A 20112-nucleotide genomic window follows, 5' to 3' on the forward strand; every position below is an offset into this window, starting at 1 on the left:
CAGGATCTTGGCTTGATCATTCTCTACCACTTTTGGAGATGTCTTTGTCATTGGGGTTTCCAGCCCATACACTGCACAGGTGTTCCTGTTTACTATTCCAGCCACTTGGTTATGGCGCTCCATGTGAGCTTTCCCTTCCAGCATCTTCCACCCTGCAGTTATGTTCTGGATTGTCTCAGGGGCCTCTTTGCACAGTCTGCACCTGGGGTCTTGTCTCGTGTGGTAGATCTGGGCCTCTATTGCTCTGATGCTTAGGGCCTGCTCCTGTACAGCCATGATGAGTGTCTCTATGCTGTCCTTCAGTCCAGTTTTGTCTAGACGTTGGTAGGATTTCCTGATATCTGCCACTTCGATTATGTTTCGTGGTACATCCCGTGTAGGGGCTTGTCCTCCAATAACGGAGTCTCTTGCACCTCAACTCCTGTTCCCCATTGTCTGAGACATTCAGTGAGGATGTTGGAGCCTTGTCTGTTGGAGCCTTGTCCTTGATGTACTTATGGATCTCGGATGTTTCATCCTGGATAGTGGCTCTTACGCTCATTAGTCCTCAACCTCCCTCCTTGCGGCTGGCGTACAGTCTCAGGGTACTGGATTTGGGGTGATACCCTCTGTGCATGGTTAGGAGGCAGTGCTTAGGTTAGTGTTTCGGGTTCTGCAGTCTTGAGCGACTGTTCTGTCTACAAGGAGTTGGTGTTTGGTTCCTCTGGTACTTTTGGCAATTCCCTTCTGAGCTGCACTCACGTATTGATCCATGTGCCCCTTATCTTAGCCGATATTATCCCGGGCATGAGCTTGCACATTGTGGAGAGGCAGATTATGGGCCGATAGTTGGATGGGACTGTAGCCTTTGAGGGGTCCTTCAGGATCAGGATTGTATGCCCTTCGGTTAGCCATTCAGTGAGTTTCTGTGAGATCAATAGTCAATCAATCAAAGATTTAAAAGAAAATAGCCCTGAGATCAGCATATCATCTGGCTACTTTTTGAAGCAGGTCAGAAACTTTCCTTTCTGATTTAAGCCAATCAGATTACATATATCTATAATATTACTATTACATCTCAAAGGAAACAGTTTACTTGATGAACCTATAGATTATATTTTCTAACTCCTGTCCCTCTATTTGTTGCAAGTTGTAAAATTTCTGTTCCTTTAACCAGAAAGAAAATTATACCTAACACTACTCCCTCTTACTTGTATTGGAGAATTTCTGTATAAATAACAACTTGTTAAGAAGTTAAAAAACACAAATTAATACATTTTTCTACAGTTTTTATTTTTAAAGGTCTTTTCATTCTACTCCACCTGACCTTTTGTTTGTTTTGATCCACTTTGGTAACAGTATATTTCTGTAAATTGTAATTTTGTATGAATTCTACTAATTGATTTTCCTGCTATTTCTACACATAGGCTCTGTTCCTTGTGAACAACAAGATCACCACTATCCACCCTAAAGCTTTCAGCCCTCTGACCAAGCTGCAGCGCCTCTACCTGTCCAAGAACATGCTAAAGGAAATGCCAGCTAATATGCCCAAGAGCCTGCAGGAGCTCCGCATCCACGAGAATGAGATCACCAAGATAAAAAAGTCCTCCTTCCAGGGCATGTCGCAAGTCATTGTGATGGGTATGAATTGAAATGATATTGAATTATTATCATTTAAATCATATGTGCCTGCAGCATGTTGCAGTTTTCAGTACTGCTGAAAATAGAAAGCTAACGGCTCAAAATATATATGTCTTGGTGAAGCAAGCTTCTCATTAAAACATGAAAAATTTGAGTGACCTTTTATGTTTACAGAAATATAAAAGGATGACAGAATACCTTGTTAATACATTGATCCTCGATATTTCAGAACTTGGGTCTAACCCTTTGAAGAGCGCAGGAGTGGAGGCTGGAGCTTTCTCTGACCTGAAAAGGGTCTCTTACATTCGAATTGCAGATACTAACATCACAGAGATTCCCAAAGGTAATGATCCTCATCTTGCTTTATTTAATAACAAGAAGATAGAAAGGCAAATGCTTTAAGGTTAATGGAAAGATCCAAATGAAATGGATCTCGGGATTATTGCAAATGACATTATCATCTCGTGTGAAAGGATCTCTGTTTCATAGATTATATCAAAAGAGAAATTTTGTTAAGCAACAAACAGGGAGGTATTTGCTAAGCCATGGGCCAGATACTGATAACAAGTAACATTCCGTTTTCTTGAAATCTTTTGCTTAATGTTGTTTCAAAACCTGGAAAATAAATATGGGATGCAGATAATGTAAATACTATAACAAAAATAATAATAATAGTTGTACTAAAATTCTTCTTTTTTAATATGATATATTGCAACTTATTATACATTTTTCTTTTGAACAAGATATTTGGATAAGCTCAGTTCAAGAAAGTTAAGCAGGCAAACAAACAAGATGATTTGTGATGTTTTCAAGCTGACAGAATTTGTTGCCAGGTCCAGAATTTATGCTGACTAAGAACAGAGTCATTAAAGGCTTCAAACCCGATTTTCAAACTGAACCAGTTTCTAAAGTAAAGTTCCAGACCAATTGGCTTTGTATGGAAAAAATACTTCGATGGGTTAATGTACCTTGTACTTCAAACAACACATTTCATCTTTACTCCAATACTTCAAGTTTAATCCAGCTGTGAAGGATTAAAAACACAATTTCCGAGAAACACAAATATGTGCGGCTTAGATTCACTAATTTTGAAAATCACTTCCAGGACAGACATGAAGCGTTCAGAGACGCACTCGCAGTTGATTTATTTATCGTAGTTGCATAAAATTCATAAAAAAATGTTCATGTATTTAGTTTCTTTCTTTTGATGAAAACCACAAAGCTCTTTTAGTGGGAATGTGCTGTGAACGGAGTCCATAACAAGTGATCAGATTGAACAGTTACATTATGATGCTTGAAGTCCTCAACCCTTGTTTGATGGTAATCCTTTCTTCCGTGGGTTGGCAGGTCTGCCTAGCTCTCTGTCTGAGCTTCACTTGGATGGAAACAAGATCACCAAGGTGACATCCAGCAGCCTGAAAGGCCTGAAGCATCTGGCCAAGTAATAAGAATTATGCTTCTCTTTACAGCCTTCTTTGCAGACTCGCTGTGAACTAGCCAGATGTAGCAGATCGTTGTATTAATGGGACAGTAGTTTTTGGAAGGACTAATGCATAAAGTCTTGCTTGCTTATACACTTTCTTGCATCACTCGAGTGATGCTAAAAAGTGAGAGATGATTTAAAGCAGCATGTGAATGATAAAGAAGATTTCCCTACAGCAGCTTTTTCTGTCTGTATTGTCTAACTTCGATTTTTGCAGCCAGAAGCTCACAATTTTCCAATTTTGCTTTATTTAGCCAATTTTGCAGGATGTGTTCCCTTGTCTTGTGTTCTTCCAGACATGACTCACCTCTTTGCTTATTTTTCTTTCAGGCTCGGTCTGAGCTACAATGAGATCAGCTCTGTGGAAAACGGCACTCTAGCTAATGTACCACATCTGAGAGAGCTGCACCTTGACAATAATGCTCTGACCAGTGTTCCCCCTGGCCTGCCTGACCACAAATACATCCAGGTACACACTGGTTTGGGAAATGTCGGGAGTTATAAACACCTAAATAAGTTTTTCGTCAGACAAAGTGCTCCCTTGAGAGTATACTGTATTAATAGACCAAAGTGCAGTTAAATTCTCTCATGAACAAATAGAACCTTCATTAAATATTCTGTTTTTTTAAATGAAACACACTTATTGATTTCTTACTTTTTTTATGTTTTTTTCATATATTTTTTAAAGAGCATTTGAATTGCAGAAAAACACTACAAGGCGATATCTGATAGCCATCAGAATTGATGGTAAAGTACACTATATTGCCAAAAGTATTTGCTCACCTGCCTTGACTCACATATGAGCTTAAGTGACATCCCGTTCCTAATCCATAGGGTTCAATATGACGTCGGTCCACCCTTTGCAGCTAGAACAGCTTCAACTCTTCTGGGAAGGCTGTCCACAAGGTTTAGGAGTGTGTTTATGGGAATTTTTGACCATTCTTCCAGAAGCGCATTTGTGAGGTCGCACACTGATGTTGGACGAGAAGGCCTGGCTCTCAGTCTCCGCTCTAATTCATCCCAAAGGTGTTCTATCGGGTTGAGGTCAGGACTCTGTGCAGGCCAGTCAAGTTCATCCACACCAGACTCTGTCATCCATGTCTTTATGGACCTTGCTTTGTGCACTGGTGCACAGTCATGTTGGAAGAGGAAGGGGCCAGCTCCAAACTGTTCCCACAAAGTTGGGAGCATGGAATTGTCCAAAATGTCTTGGTATGCTGAAGCATTCAGAGTTCCTTTCACTGGAACTAAGGGGCCAAGCCCAGCTCCTGAAAAACAACCCCACACCATAATCCCCCCTCCACCAAACTTTACACTTGGCACAATGCAGTCAGACAAGTACCGTTCTCCTGGCAACCGCCAAACCCAGACCCGTCCATCAGATTGCCAGATGGAGAAGCGCGATTCGTCACTCCAGAGAACGCGTCTCCACTGCTCTAGAGTCCAGTGGCGGCGTGCTTTACACCACCGCATCCGACGCTTTGCATTGCACTTGGTGATGTATGGCTTGGATGCAGCTGCTCGAACATGGAAACCCATTCCATGAAGCTCTCTGCGCACTGTTCTTGAGCTAATCTGAAGGCCACATGAAGTTTGGAGGTCTGTAGTGATTGACTCTGCAGAAAGTTGGCGACCTCTTCGCACTATGCGCGTCAGCATCCGCTGACCCCGCTCCGTCAGTTTACGTGGCCTACCACTTCGTGGCTGAGTTGCTGTCGTTCCCAAACACTTCCATTTTCTTATAATACAGCTGACAGTTGACTGTGGAATATTTAGGAGCGAGGAAATTTCACGACTGGATTTGTTGCACAGGTGGCATCCTATCACAGTTCCACGCTGGAATTCACTGAGCTCCTGAGAGCGACCCATTCTTTCACAAATGTTTGTAAAAACAGTCTGCATGCCTAGGTGCTTGAATTTATACACCTGTGGCCATGGAAGTGATTGGAACACCTGATTCCAATAATTTGGATGGGTGAGCAAATACTTTTGGCAATATAGTGTATCTAAGAGACAGGTGGTCAGTTCAAAAGAAGTTCCCCAAACCATAATACTTCCAGCCTTAAGGACTGGTTATACTCCCGCAGCAGTGTGTCACAGTGAGGTAGTCGCAGGTAGGATGCAGATTTATTTATATTTAAATTTATGCTCAATTTTGAAGCGTGGTCAGCGCAATGTTATTCTACGCCAAAACGCAAGAGAGACAATCACAAACTAGTTTGGGTCTAGATACGGCCGAGGCGGTGAGGAAGTGGGGGCAAGTTTCTGCAAAAACGGAGGGACAATGAGGGCGAAAAAAGGCTGGGATCCAGGTGGCATAATCGTGCACCTCGCTCTTCTATGTGGTCCCACTTCAGAAGCCAGCAAGGTACCAAACAGGAAATATGCATGAGTAGAGCAGATGTAGATTTGACCAATCAGATGCCTTATGTCTGCGGTCACCTACAATTTGGGAGAGGTGCAGCAGAGTGTTTGCCGAGGGAGTGGGAACGTTTTTGAGTTCACTGCTACACCTACGCTGACGACCTAGTTTCGAAGTATAAACCAGCCTTTAGGCTATACAGTGAATAGAAAAACTATTTTCCAGCAATGTCACATCTGGTTTAGGTCCTTAGTTATGGTTTAAAGGTATTTAAAGGTTAGACTCATTTATCCAAAAAATATCCTATCAGAAATAATATTCTTTGTCTGCATACTCTCGATTTGTGTTTTCTTATGGAGCCTGGAAGTCAGAGATGGGAAGTAACGAAGTACAAATACTTCGTTACTGTACTCAAGTAGATTTTTCTGATATTTTTACTTTACTTTACTACTTATTTTTACGGCGACTTTTTACTTCTACTCCTTACATTTTTACACAAATATCTGTACTTTCTACTCCTTACATTTTAATAAGATTGGCTTGTTACTTTAGTTTTGAATCATTTCAATGGAGTTACCGTTATTATTTTTCACGTCATCAGTACCAAATTCAATCTAATTGGATGGGAATCTACGTTGCATTTGAGGCACCACTACAAGATGAATCGACAGATTCGGCGGTATTCATTGGCGGCAAATCATTGCAGCTTGGTGGCGGTGGCGTTAGCATAGTAGCATGGACAACGAGATGATTGAAAATGAACACAACGGAGATCTAGTCCTATTGGCAGACATCCATTTAAAATGTAGGCAACGGCATGAAAAAAGTGGTTTCTACTTTTACTTTTATACTTGAAGTAAATTTACAAGCCTGTACTTTGTTACTTTTACTTGAGTAAAGAAGTTTAATCAGTACTTCCACTTTTACCAGAGTATTTTTTAACACAAGTATCTGTACTTTTACTCAAGTATGGAAAGTGAGTACTTTTGCCATCTCTGCTGGAAGTTAAACTTGTGCAGTCTCTTTCTCATTATACTGCGCAAGCATGCTTTAATTTCAATGGTAGCAAGAGCCTTCTTGGGAGCTCTTGCAACCCTCTCTCACAATCTAGACTTGGTCCACACAAGATTATATAATTTGAGAACCACATGGGCAGAATAGTTAACTGACGGATCCCTCTGTGGATACTGCTCGTCTTCTCGTCCATTAAGTACTTCATGGAGCCCCAGGAATGTATGATTAGTATAGGTGGAGGATTAGGAATGTTTACCTTACCTCGTTTTGAGACATGTCATTATTTTTAATTTTTTACATCAGAAACCTAAATAATAGCTGGACCCGTCTCATTTACAAACCACATGTTGTAATTATTTCAATCCCTTCTCCAGGTGGTCTATCTCCATGCCAATAAGATTGCTGCTGTGGGAACAGATGACTTCTGCCCTCCTGGCTTCAACACCAAGAAGGCCATGTACGCCGGGATCAGCCTGTTCAGCAACCCTGTACCTTATTGGGAAGTTCAGCCGGTCACCTTCCGCTGCGTCAATGAGCGCTCTGCTGTCCAGCTCGGAAACTATAGGAAGAAGTAGAGCCCAGCTCGTCCGCGGGAAAGAATGTGTTTATAGATGAGAGCATGAACGTTTTGTAAGTGTGTGTTAGATCATAACCCCACAACACTGATTTCCACCACTTCTGATGTCCAACTCTGCCCCTGTACAAACGATGATGGTATCAGTTTCCACACTTCTTTCAATATTCTAGCCAATATGTCCCGGAATCACAACATTACACTATCGCTATTTAGCTTCCAGGTTTGTCCGGCGGTTATACACACAACTTATAGTAAACAGCAGCACATTACGGTGGCACTCACACACAACATATCCTTCATGGTACCAGTTAAGTGATGCATTTCTTTTTTTTTTTATGTTTTTACATACATGCTTTAACACATTCATTTGCATAACATATATAATGTTAATAAAATCAGTGAATCAACATGGAGATGAACCCAAACCAAAAAGACGCCTCACTCAGTGGAGTAATGTTACAAATCCCACAAAGGTCAAATCTTTCAACTTTTATACATCGTACTAGAGCTGGCCTGCAGAGCAGGCAGCAAGAGTAACCTGTGTTTTAAACTACATTAACAATTGATTTTCTGCTGTGTAGTAGATATGTCCTGTGTAATAGGAATGGCTTTAGGATTGTAACATCAAACAAACTGCACAGAACTCAAGTTTCTATTTGTATTGTATTTTCTTTAAATAGAGATAAAAGCAAAAATGTCTCGTTCCATATTGTGATTTCTTTTGCTTAAAGCAAAGCTGTTTTAGTTTTCAAATTTTCTTCATCATATTCTATCTTCTGTTTCTCTTCCTAGTGCTTCCCTCCACACAAGGTGAGAAGAGACTAAACATTTTAGAATAAATAATATGTTTTGAAAAGAAGTCATGTCCAAAGATTATATGCATGATCTTTATTTCTTTTTTTTACCTTTCCAATAGAACCAAGTGCTTTTGAATTTACTTGTTTATGGGCTCATGTATTTCTCTCTTTTTTTACTTGTTCTTCCTCTCTTTAACAGTCATGAAAATTGGAGGGTGCACCCAGCACCCCTGTTGGTGTGAATGTTGTATGTATAGACGCTGTATATAAATGTATAAAAACCTCTCAATGCTTAAAGGCACAAGGCACTTACCTTAGCTCAGACTTAATATATCAGCAGGAAAGGTTTTTCTCTTTTTTCCAGGAGCAGGGGCTCCAGCTAAGGTGTCCTAAATAAAATAAAAGTACTAATAAAAGAAAAGTAGCATTTTTGTTTATGACTGAAACTTTCTGAATTCACAGTATTAACTCATTTATATCCAATCAACAATGGATCATTTATGCATTATACATAGTATATAACATTTTATAACAGGAATTGGTTGCAAAGATTTGAATGTGAAATTTATCTTACACTTTCGAAACCAAGTAGAAACTACAAAATACAAGCTCAAATGTGTACTGTTGATAATATTTGTATAGCTGTCTCATAGGAAGATTTAGCTCCTGTTTATATGGAGAGAAAAACTGTATCTTTGACAAAAACTGCTTGGAAAAAAGTGCCTATGCCGGGGCCATTGGAGGCGCTGTGACTCTGCCAGAGTTAAAAGTCTACAAAAACAAAAAACAGTGTAATTAACTGTCAATGTATGCAAGGTAAACACATCAACGTGGCGGCGAAAATAACCAGTAGGCTGCAGGAGCTAAATCTTTATTCATTCAGAAAATATACGTTTCATGTGTAAACATAGAGAGGCAAAACCAGCATTTGGATGGTGGTGTTTATGATGGACCAATACCACAGGCCCTAAATCAGACCCACATGATCATTCTACCACTTCTATGCCAGAAAGCTTCTACATCTTTATTATTATGTTATCAAAATCCCCATATTTACCACTAGAAGCATATTTCTTGAAATTCCACCAAAATTTTTCTTGTTTGACTGCAAACCTTTCCCCTGAGGCTAAGGCTTAATCTCACTGGGCTACAAATTTAATGAAGGTCTGAGCTGTCAGTTTGGAAGCGTTTTTTTTTAATGATTTGAAACACAGTAATCAATTACAAAGGTTAGTTCACTCTGTACGGCAGCAGATTCTTGGGTTTATATTACTTTCACCCGAAGGTGAGAGGTTTTATGAGATGGTTGGTATTTTAACACAAAGTTTTATTAACAAAAGATGAATAATTCTATAAACTTGTAATATATAACATCCCCGCGGACCTAATCTTCTGTTTATTGAAAAGTTTTTAGCTATGATTAAAATGAAGGTGTCCAGAGGGAAAAAACTAAAGCATATTCTTCTTTTCTTTTTTTTTAAAGGAAAATGATCAAACTTCCTGTCAAATAGATCCCAAAAGATTTTTTATACGTAATAAGAATGTATATTTGTAGCCTGTGTATCTGTGCGAATTATAGACACTAAGGCTATAATCACTGAAATGTTTGAGAAATTAGACAAAAAAAGAGATGTTTCTGTTAAACAAGGGGCCTAACCAGATGATGTCTAGATACATAGATAAACTAAATAGTTCCCCTTTCCACACATTTCATCCTTATGCGTATGTCAGTGTTCTCCATATTACTCCCTTTTTTTTATCACATCCTTTCTATGAACAAACGGCTGGTTCCCTGCCATCTGGAAGCAATAAGTCATATTACAGATGTTTTTTCACAGCACAGAAACTGTAGTACTGTCAGGGTAAATATGGATCAGGATCTTCTTCCAAAGAATTACACAATGGAATCAGTTCCCCACATACAAAAGTGCTTCACAATGGGATCCGAATAAAACTGCAGTAATTGTTAGGACTCTCAGTTCCCTGCAATTTTAACTTTGATTAAAAGTGTTTTAAAACAGGAGTAAAAGGACAAAGTAATTTTTAACCAACATTACTATATACTGCTTGGTAATAAAATGTATTTCCATACATGATTAAAGTGTTCCCAATGTATTTTCCAATTTATTTCAAATGAACAGAGGCCAAAACTCTGGGAACTCCCTGGATATTATATGCATCTATATATAAAGACAGTAAACACATTCAGTGTACAGAGTTCAGTCTGACATGTCTGGTTTGTGGGAGGAAACCAGTGCTCACAGGGGAGATCACCCAGACTCACAGCAAACTTGCAGATTTACACTTTTGATTAAACACCTTCATGCTTTAAGCCTTATATTTTCAGGAAATAAACTAATTTTCTTAGTAAAGTTTTAAAATTGGAGGGCAAATTATGTAAATAAAATCAATGTCAAGAAAAATTAACTCTCTACCTCCTTATTCACATATTGTAATTTTGGAGATATATATATATATATATATATATATATATATATATATATATATATATATATATATATATATATATATATATATATATATATATATATATATATGCAGAAGAACCATTTCATGCTTCACACAGATTTATTACCCTGCAGCCATTTAAGATCCTTCAGTAGAAATATTTACACCAAGCAAAACAAATTAGGTCCATATGACATTTACTAGTTTTGACTAGAAGTGAAAAAAAAAAAACATTTTAAAGACTAATGTATTACACGGATGATTTAGTGCCTACTGGTGATATTTTTCTCAGCCATCCATCTGTAGCGCAGATCTGACATATAACCACATCTTTTTATTTGATTACTTACCTTTTCTGGTGGTTCATTTATTTTAACAAATTTGATTTATTTTCATGGTGGAAATTATCCCAGCTACTTATTGTAAGTTTATTTTGGTTTAATCAATTTTTAATCCAGATTTATATTTTATATTTCTATTCATAACCACTAAAATTTATCTTTTCTTTAAATCCGTAATGTTTTCCAGTAATTATATCATCATTATAAACCAGAAAAGTTGTATTAACGACCTTTCTCAAGCGAACGACTTTACAAGAAGGATACTAGCTGAATCAATCCCCACAAGTAAAACAAGGAATGATTATTAAAAGCGCAGCTGTTTTCTGGCATGCACAACTTAAGATAAGTCATTTCACAACGGCCCTATCAATGACTGCAGCCTCTAAGTCAATGACTTTAGCAGATAGCTTCAAGCTAGTTTCGTGGAAAGCAGTAGCTTGTCATCAAAATCCCCCAATTTTCAGGCTTGTGTGCTTCGCTGCTTATTTTTAGAGAAAATGCTGGAAAGAACATGGCAAGCATCTACTGTATCTTCTCTCAATAAAAGTCTGTTCATTAGAACATTTAAAACAGTAGCTGGATAATAGATTTCAAACTGTGTCACAAGTTATATTATTGCAAAGTCATTATGTTCCCCATAAAATGTAATGTTTATCTTTATTGAGGATGCAATCCTTGTCCTGCACCTTTTAGGTCTGCCTATGCTTCAATACACCTAAGTCATTGGCAGGTATCTGGAGAAATCAACAGTATACTAAGGAGGTAATTCCGCCTTTTGATAGAGACACATTTAAAAGATGCAAGACATAGAACGTCAAGGACTGAAACTGAGGAACCCCGGTTTAGAGTATAGTTTGACCAAAAGGACAACAGAATTCACTATACTAAGAAGTCCTCAGTCTGATTTAGGCATAGATCAGATCTAGTTTCCGAAGTTTAGGCCTACAAGAGTCCTAAACTTAATTCTGTGAGACATTGGCTGTGTCCGAGCATCCGTCCAAACCCCTAAATCCCACAATCACTATATAGAGCGGGGACTATATAGTGGACTTTATAGTGAACTCAGTTAACTGACAGTTAGCACAGATGATAACTACTTTTTGCTCCCTGTTGGTCACGTGACTCTGCCTCCCCGCATGGTGCCTGGGCCATCTTGGTCATGTGTTGCGGCTGTCGTGTAGCGACAGTGGAAGTGTTGGCCTAATGTGTTGGAGAAAGAGAAGGTTTCAAGTACCCGGTACGATCCCCACAGCCTGCACTCTGGGTTCCTGAGCAAAACCCTTAACCCCTGATTGTTCCACGGGCGCCACACAATGGCAGCCCACTGCTTCCGAGGGGGATGGGACAAAATGCAGAGAACGAATAACAATAAAGGGATTTACAACATCTGCTCATCTAGTGACCATGGATGATCAATACCTTTGTAAGGTGCATCAAAGGAAATTTCGAGTCCACTAATTTTTCATCCACTAGACGTACACTCATCTGAAATGGCGTAACCACTATACAGTGCCCTATATACTGGTTAGGGTGGACATTCGGACAAAGCCACTGTCTTGCAAATTTTACATGCATTCCTGCTCCAACTCGCCAAATGGCTGAATAACCACCACAGCAGGTCATGAGGTCCTTTAGAGTCTGGTTAACGATTCATCTGATACAGGTGTGCTGGGTCAGGGATGTCTTTACAAGCTGCATTAAAGTGACTCTTAAGGACTGGAGTTGGAAACTGCATTTATCTTGGATACAACTTTGTGGAGGCTAGACTGGCGTCTGCAAATCCCTTGATTTATCATTGGTGCTGTCTACAGGTAATTCCAGCAAAGTTCAAACTGCTTGTTGAACGTGGTTAAACGTTGTTTCCATCAGCTTTGGGCCTTTGTACTTAAGCCTTTATACTTTAGCTATGAGCTGGGATTTGCTAGCATCAGGTTGAAACATAAATCGGCACAGTTTACGCACACTTGTAGGTTATTACATTAACATAGAAGAATGTGAATAAATCTTAATCTGCACTTTGATCGCCAATGTAAACATCTAAAAGCTTTAAGCAATCTCAAGGCCTAGTGTCTGCAACTTCTAGACATGGCTGTGCTTAATCACACCTGACTGAAATATTTAGTTTATCAGCAGAACTTGACTGCACAGTATGGATTTTGACAACCTGTGATTAGAGCAGTGTTTTTCAGCTCTTGTCCTCTTGGCACACTACTCTACATGGTTCAGAGTTATCCCTGCTATAGCACAACAGACTAAAATTGATTGCTGGATAACAGGCTTTGCTGAGCTGCAATTACCGAAATCTGGCAGAGAAACACCTAAATATTCAGAGCAATCTGCCTCGGAAAAAGAAATATAATTGAAATTGATTACTCTTGGCCACTACATCAATGATTTAGCATACAGCTCAAAGCTAGAGGCTAAAGCATGGCAAATCTTCAAGTTTCTTGATGTGCTGGCTCATGTCTTCTGCAGCAAGTTTAAGACTAATGGCAGAGGCGTACAGGCATGTTTCCCTAGTTGACTGGCAACTTGAAAATGGTGTATGTACTCATCCCAACTGAAGTTATTTACGAATACTTTATAAAAGTTAAAATATAGGAAAAATATGTATTGACATATGCAAATTTGAGGACTTTAGAAAGTGATAGCCTGTAATTTATCCCAAAATAATCCAGACAACCTCAACAGCTGTTCAGTGCAGACACCGTCTAGAAGTCAAGTCGTTATCTAAACCACTTTGGCAGGATACAAATGTATAATTATATGTACATTTCAGGTACAATCGAATAGGCTTTCTGAGTTAGTATCAAAAATACATTCATTATAACCAAATTTTATGCATTTAAAAAAAATTTTTATTGATCTGAGTTAATAATCTGTTTTTGGTAGCTGTTAGTAGAAAATCATCTATATTTCCAAAACTGAAAGGTTTAAAAAAAATCAGTCTGCATTTAGCTGAACCATAAAATGTCTTTCACCGAGGGATATAAGCTGCTAAAATATACTGAGATAATAGATACTTGATACAAAAATAAATCTATTTAATTTAGATTTATCTGCATAAGAAACATCAAACATAGTGAGGAATATTCAGAGTGAAAACTTTGGATGGAAAAATGCCAAATGGTAATTTTAACACCCTTTCTGAATATATTTTACTATATAAAATACAATATAGAGTTTTTTACTCAACTAATTTCTACAGTTTATTGCTCATTGAAGTAAAATACACTGGATTTCTTATAGATACCTTTGCTACTAATATGTGGATAGAAAAAAAAGCTTGAGCATTTTTGCAGTGTTTGACTTCTCTCCATTTGATGTGATTTTGCACCTTTACCTTCTGGACAAAGCATCAGTGTTTTATTTCTGGAGCTCATCCCAGGACCTTTAGAGTGAGTTCAACACAACACTACACTATGAATGCACTTCAATCTGTTGCCCCCATGTGGTGATTTTCAGACCAGCACTCAGTCCACCTCTTTCTATGAATTGCAACATGACGACTACAGGCATTTACTTCTTGGACCCTATAGGTATTTGTAGCTTCTAGATGGAGTCCTACTGCAGGTGTTTAGACGTGTGCAGGAGAGCTTTTGCACATGTGTAGAAGCCCTGAGAGGGAGTTGCTTGGATGTATGCGACTGCTTAATAAATATCACATTTGCACACACTCGTTTCTCAGTGTGTGTTTTCACATGTCTTTGTAGATGTGGCTGTGTGTGTTTTTTTTTTTACTGTGGCACTTATGCAACCAAAGTAGCCTGAGCACTTTAGCCTTGTCAAAACAGATTGGAGTAAGATCCTGAAAGAAGAAAGCAGATTTATTTACAGTATTTATTTTATTGTTCAACGCAAATCACTTTACAATTAATATGAGTGCATTTGCATTGCATAGCTTTACATACACACACAATGTGATTCTGCAAACCTTAAAGTTGGCATTGAATCAAGCAATTACTGCAAGCTTTATGCTTAACAAACACATGTAAAAGTATTCTATATAATAAAAAGAGCCCTCAGATGATTTAAATTATATTGCATCACATAATTTGGGAATGTAAAAAAGAAATCGAGTTGATGCTGTGATGTAAGGCACCTCAGAAGAACTAGAGCAGACGTCATGTGCGTTAAGAAGATCTCCGCCTGGGATTTTATCACCCCTGGGTCACTCCTGCAGCACATGTGAGCCCAGGAGACTCAAGGTGAGAGAATGGCTTGGCGTGCTCAGAGGATGAGGATCGGTTTAAAGCACAGTGCTTGACACATGACATGCGGCAGGAACAGAAGGTGGTGTCTGGGTGCCGTCTGAGGTTTTATTAAAAGCTTCTGTGTGTCTGTGCCAAAAAAATCCAGGAATATCCTGTTTGCTAATATGCTTGCTTGAATTTCCACATGTGTACCCTTTGACAGAGGATGACCATGTGCCTTCCAGTTGTAAATTTTTTTCTCGTTTTCACCATGTGGTGGAAATATGTTTTTGTGTGGTATTTACACCAGAAGCATACAGAAAAGTAGAAACAATTTATTTTAATACAAAGATTTATTTTAGTATTATATAATAAAGTCATCTCTACATTTCTTCATGTTTATATAGACTGTATACGAAAAAATATCGAAAAAGATAAATTATTAGCTGTACAAATTTATAGGACTATCAACATCTATACATCTTACCAAAATGTCAGGAAGCCAAAACGAAGACCACTGGTTACTTCACAGATACTATATTGCTAGTTTGAAGCCCCTTTAACTTATGTTTCAACTTAATCCTTTGGGGCATAGATTCAGTTAAATTTATTGAAATGCTGCTGACATTTTGATCACTTTTGATGCAGATCTTCTAGTTTCACATTAATTATAAGACTATTTTCATATCCTAAAGATGCTCTCTATTGGAATCCTAGATGCTTCCATACATTAAACACAGCAAAAACAATCTAAGAATAAGTAAAACTCTATTGAAATAAGTATATTAACCCTTAATTTGAGTAGGTAAATAAGATTATTTGCCAAAGGAATGTGCATTTTTAATGTTAATTGTCTTATTCCATTGGTCCATACCAAGTGTCTCAATTATCTCTCATTCAAGAAAGAAAAATTCACTTATTTTACTTTTTTCTGCATATGCTGCTGCCATACCACAGGAGTATGTGACGTAGCAGATGACTCCTTTTGCAAAAAACTTTTTGCAGTGAAGCCAAATTATTTTTGGGGATCCACAAATTAATTCTGACATCCCCTTTGCTCATAAGTTTAAATTATGCATTCACAAAATGGAAGACTATTGTACAGCAACCCATCTGTTAAATTATTCCAATGTTCAAAACTAAGCTTCGTACCTCATGGTCTTTTGACCCTTTCACACAGAATTCTAAAGAATTAATTTGTACTAACACACTTCCTGGAACGTACTAGTTTAGATATATGTAAAACATTAATCCAACGTTTCTAATATAAAGCAGGTTTGTTGTTTTGGAAGCTTTTATCATGTTGCGCTCTGTACTTTAGCTACTTAAAAAACAAACACTTTTTTCCAGTAATAAAAAATAAATAAATAAATAAAATAGAAATAAAAACATTACCCTTTTATCCAAGAAGGCTAGTGTGGTCTTATTAGTCAATAATGTCAAGTGCAAGAAATCTGTCCTTATTTAGCTATACCTGACTGGTGCCTTGGCCAAATTTGTATCACATTTGAATGTTACCACAGATGGGTCTCTGCTTCATACTGTATCCTTGCTGGACAAACCTTCCTTACAGTCAATGGTATACTTTCCAATCTGTCTACATGGCTTCCTTATGCAGACATGAAGTCTGGATTTTTTTCCCAGTGCATGCATGGGTTCTTTCCAGGTACTCCAGTTTCTTCAAACCATCTCCAAACATAAGCACTATGTTGATTGGTCTCTCTAAATTGCTGAAAGTGGTTTCATAATGGTGTGTCCAGTGTGTCTCTAGTTATCTATCAGAGACGGTTCATCTGTCAACGCTATATTCTGCCTCTGGCTCAATAATTACAGTGGGCAAAACACCATCTCTACAAAACTTGGATAAATGGGTATAGATGATACATGAATGTTCATTTTCCTTTAAATAGTTTATAAACAGTGAGCTAAATGTTTTTGTGAGGTGATCAGTATTGAGAATCAACATGTTGTGATGAAAATCATCTCTGCCAATAGTTAATTCTGCATATGACTCTAATTTGTTGTTGCCTGAAGGAAGAACAATATTCTGTAATTTAAAAAATGTATTCATTTAACAAACTTTATCCTAATAGGTGTATTGAACCCTATGCACAGCCACAACAGGGGATTACCTTGGTTACACAATGATGGGGGCGGTAATCAATTACTCAACCAAAATATAGAAAATTACCAAACGCATTCAATATGTATTCAGTGCGACTGAGATGGAGGTCTGAATTGTTATGAAGGATATTCAATCATCTCCATTCCCCACATGCTGCCTGATAAACCCTGCACTTTTAGGGAAAACTTTGACATCTTTGGGGGCAGGGTTTTGCTCCCAATGAAACTCTGTGAAAAGTAACTGTCTGCTTGTCATGCCGCTAACTGATAAAATAAAAGAAGAGATGCCAGAAAATTCATTGACATATAACAGTCTGAAGGGGTTAGACAGACATGTTGGAGGTTTAGGGACTTTGGGAAGTGAACCACAGTGAGACATATTTTCTACAAACTGATTCATGGAGAATTTTTCAAAATATTGTGTCAAGGTTAAGTGGAGGTTTTTGAGGACCCAAATGCAGATGTGAGGAGGCAGAGATGAGTCTTGTAGATTTTTTAAACATCCAGAGGCAAACTGGGGCAAAAATACAAAACAAGAAAAATCTCAGGGGAAAACACAAATAGGGAACAAGGAGACGACGGAGCAACAGAAGAACAACAAGTAACACGCAAACAGTGACTGAACATGAGGTGTACAAATGTGAAACTGAACAAAGACCAGGCTAATCAGTAGATATGGATCAGGTGTAGATGGAAGAGACCAGGAGAGAGCTAGGGGAAAGGAGACAGGCACAAGGAGGCAACAGAGACCAACCAAAGACTGCCTAAACATACATTAAATGGAAAATAAACCAAAGATCAACAAAACAGGATAACTAATAAATAAAAACCAAAAACTCAAACTCCCAAAAGGGAAGAACTATAACACCTGACTCATCAGACTAATGGTTGCTCCGGAAGCATGGCTTTATCCTGTGAGTTCTTCAGTGGGTTGTCAGTTTCAAGCCCCTATGTTAGAGTCACCAGACTTGTTGAAGCACTTTGCAGACCCTTAATCATTTACCAGCATTACTTCTGGAGTGTATTAAGGATACATCTAAAGCACTGCAATCATCCATATTTCCAAACAGAAACCCACTGCTGGTAGAAAATACAATAAAAGAATGTCTAATGTTTACCAAAAGCCTTTATAAAGATTAGTCTTGGCAAAAACGCTCCCTGGATATTTAAAAGTGAGTTTTTCGTTATATATGTGGTAAATTAATGACAATCAAGGAAAATAAACACCGTCCGACCATTGAGTTGGATCCTTAAGGTTGGTTTGCATACCTTTTTCCCTTGTTAAATAAAACTAATGGACAACTGTATTTAGTTTTTACTGAGGTTATACATGTGTGAAAAATCTATTTATTTGATGATATGAGGCAAAAATGCTGAAATACTTTTATTGATACATTTTAAATCTATAAAAAATTAAACATTAAACACAAAGTAATTTTACCTGGCATTATAACAATGATACTGTTCAAGTTTTAACCAGAGTAAAAGGAAAACACTCTCGAATGCCAGTGTCTGCGATGTGGTCCAATGGAAAGAATTAGAGAGCAAAATCATCCAAAAAGAAATAATGTTACCCAACAAAACTGACGAAATGTCGGGTTTTTGCTGCTTAGTAAAAGGAAAAAGAATCTGGAACAATTTATGTGTGTCTTCACATTAAACACTAACAGAAAAAGAGGTAAAAACACAAGAACCTCAAAGAAATAAATATTTGTGGCAGCGCAGAGATGAGGTGACAGAAGCATACGCTGTGTCTTAACCAAGAAAACAACAGTTCATTTCCAAAGCAAAGTTAAAAGGGTAGTCATTTCAGTATATATATATATATATATATATATATATATATATATATTTTTTATTTTTTTTTTTAAATATGGGCTTTGGGCTACAAACTTTCCATCTAACCAAAAGATTCATTCCAACCTATTTAAATGTGAGATGTGAAGGGAACCAACATGCATAGAGCTGGTTTATGTCTGTTCATGGGGCAATTCATCTTTTTGGAAATCTGGTTGAGTTTTAAGGCATCTAACTGACAGATGTCTGGTTTGAGTAATTAGCCATTTGCAGAAACCATCTACTGTAGCTTATGTAAAAATCTAGCCAACAAACTTAACCCTAGATCACACAAGCTTATCTGAGACAATGGAGGTTTTCATTTTTAGAGGCTGCATCCTCCAAGGACCCGTTCTATCTGACCTGGTCCTTCCAGGTTTGTGAAAATAGGGAGGCCAAAAAAGTTTTGGCTATGGATTCAAACGGGTGCAGCCTTCTTCAGCTTTCACCGCACCTATGCCCTGTCGCCTAGAAACCATGACAGTCGATACACAAAGCAGGTCAAGAATGGATACTGGACTCCTCGCTACTGTTCTGGGTGATAATTACTTTGTCGAGGAGCTTCAGCAGCAGTATTGTGGTTGCAGATATCAGATTTATAGTCCCCACATTGCACAGATATTAGAATCTGTGCTTAAATGTAAGCCAAACCCATTTTGTACAGGGACAAAGAAAACCTTTCAATAAACAAAACATTACCCGCCACATATCTGACTCACTAACGATTTAAAACAACTATTTTCATTAATTTCAGATGGAACTATTCACATACTTGTGTTATAATATACTAATTTATAAATAATATTCACCACTGTCGGGCGCCATTTACTTTTTTCCTCTGAGCATAGAGCAGCCGGCATGCATGGACTCGCAATGAATCACAGGATACCCAAGGCTATGTAGGATACACCGGACCTGTCCTTCAAAATGGGATAAACGGAAGGCTGCATTTCTTGGCCACATAACAAGCGCTATTACGTATTCGGCCTACCAACCTGGCCTTCAGAGGACGCAGCCGCTGAATTCAAATTCAGCAAATTCTGATTATCTTAGCAATCGATTCATGTATACATTTTTAAATGAAGGAACATGTAAGAAACAGAATTAAACATTCCCTAAATAGCAAAATTGGACACAGGAACCACTTATGTTTGGACCATATTAACACCATGACCTACTAGCTAGCTCATTCGTAAAAAAAAAAATCTGTGGACTCATCTCAAAATATAAACATCTAATTAAATACCTGCTGGTCCACATTTTCTGACATTACTTTCCTTAAAATAATTTTACTAA

General features: G+C 38.0%; 1 protein-coding gene across 2 annotated transcripts in view; it reads left to right on the forward strand.

Annotated features, from left to right (window-relative positions):
* The window catches only part of dcn (decorin), a 30695-nt gene extending 22420 nt beyond the window's left edge, over positions 1–8275 (forward strand). The window contains exons 4-8 of one of the 2 annotated variants that reach the window (XM_038294191.1): positions 1407–1620; positions 1850–1963; positions 2968–3061; positions 3434–3572; positions 6854–7054. In XM_038294191.1, coding sequence (XP_038150119.1) covers positions 1407–1620; positions 1850–1963; positions 2968–3061; positions 3434–3572; positions 6854–7054 — 762 coding nt within the window. Of the gene's footprint in view, positions 1–1406; positions 1621–1849; positions 1964–2967; positions 3062–3433; positions 3573–6853 lie in introns of both variants that reach the window. The other variant, XM_038294192.1, reaches the window with a different exon arrangement.
* The last annotated feature ends 11837 nt before the right edge of the window (positions 8276–20112 follow it).

The sequence above is a fragment of the Cyprinodon tularosa genome, unplaced genomic scaffold (assembly GCF_016077235.1).
Source record: "Cyprinodon tularosa strain WSP-4 unplaced genomic scaffold, ASM1607723v1 ctg336, whole genome shotgun sequence".
Classification (NCBI taxonomy): domain Eukaryota; kingdom Metazoa; phylum Chordata; class Actinopteri; order Cyprinodontiformes; family Cyprinodontidae; genus Cyprinodon; species Cyprinodon tularosa.